Source organism: Octopus bimaculoides, chromosome 7 (assembly GCF_001194135.2).
Source record: "Octopus bimaculoides isolate UCB-OBI-ISO-001 chromosome 7, ASM119413v2, whole genome shotgun sequence".
In the NCBI taxonomy this organism is placed as follows: domain Eukaryota; kingdom Metazoa; phylum Mollusca; class Cephalopoda; order Octopoda; family Octopodidae; genus Octopus; species Octopus bimaculoides.
In genome coordinates, this window is record NC_068987.1 from 18,211,831 (window position 1) to 18,213,103 (window position 1,273).

Here is a 1,273-nt window from a genome sequence, read left to right on the forward strand (position 1 = left end):
AAAAAGCATTATCTGAACATAATCGATGCCTGGGCTTATGCATTAGTTTGAAAATAAAAAATACAAACAAAAAAAAATCAAACAATAAAGCAAAAGAAAAAAAAAACAAGAAAAAATGCATAAATAAAAAGATAACAAAATAATGGTATTTCTTTACCTGAAGCAATAATTCATAGCCAATTCTAATTTCCAAGATTCTAATCACTAAATGAGCTTTTTTAAAGAATATATCTGCATATTTAGGGGATATAAGGTGAGGATTTTTCACTGAAAAATGTAATGAACTTGGTTCTTTTAAAGCAGAAGGATCTAAAACAATGGCACAATTCTTCTCATAGTCCGCAACTTCTTTCATTTCCTACAATAATAATTAAGAAAGTAAGGAATCAACAAGGGGAAAATATGAAAATAAACACATTTATATTCTGATATATAACAATACTTTTAATCAAATGATGTATATTCCTTTACCTGTTTCAGTCATTTGACTGTGGCCACACTGGAGCACCACTTTACAAGGTTCTTTTTTTTTAGAATCAAAGAAATCAATCCCAACACTTACTCTTTGTAAGCCTAGTATGTACTCTGTCGGTCACTTTTGCTGAAACACTAAGTTGCAAGGACGTAAACTTACCAACATCGGACAAACACAGACACAAAGACACACATAAATACATACACACACACACACACACATATATATTATACAACGGGCTTCTTTTCAGTTTCCATCTACCAAATCTATTCACAAGGATTTGGTTGGCCCAAGGCTATAGTAGAAGACACTTGCCCAAGCTGCCATGCAGTGGGACTGAATCCGGGACCATGTGATTGGGAAGCGAGTTTCTTACCACACAGCCATGCCTGTGCTTATTCCCACAGCCATGCCTGCACCTATCCACACAGCCACGCCTGCACCTATATATATATATATATATATATACACATATAGGAAAATGAAAAATAATAATAAGGCAGAATGCTAAGCTGGAAGCATATTTTAATAAAGATTTCTAACTGGCTTTCATTGCATAGCAAATTTTCAAGAAGAGGGAGAATGAAAATGTTTTTTACAAAGAAGTACAAAATGAAGAAAATAATGTATAAAAAAAAATAAATATACCAATACATTATATTGTCTTTGAGCTTTTAAAGTTCAATGGTAATTCATGTAGATAATGGTTGGAAAGATAAGGATGCATGACAGTTGTGTTAGGTTTAAAAAAAGAGAAAAGGGGTTAAAAGTTTGTGTTAAGTTTATGCCTGTTCCTAG

General features: G+C 32.5%; 1 protein-coding gene across 1 annotated transcript in view; it reads right to left on the reverse strand.

Annotated features, from left to right (window-relative positions):
- The window catches only part of LOC106873886 (transcription initiation factor TFIID subunit 2), a 46,088-nt gene that overhangs the window by 27,368 nt on the left and 17,447 nt on the right, over nucleotides 1-1,273 (reverse strand). Inside the window, 1 exon segment of the mRNA XM_052969130.1 lies at nucleotides 158-358. Coding sequence (XP_052825090.1) covers nucleotides 158-358 — 201 coding nt within the window.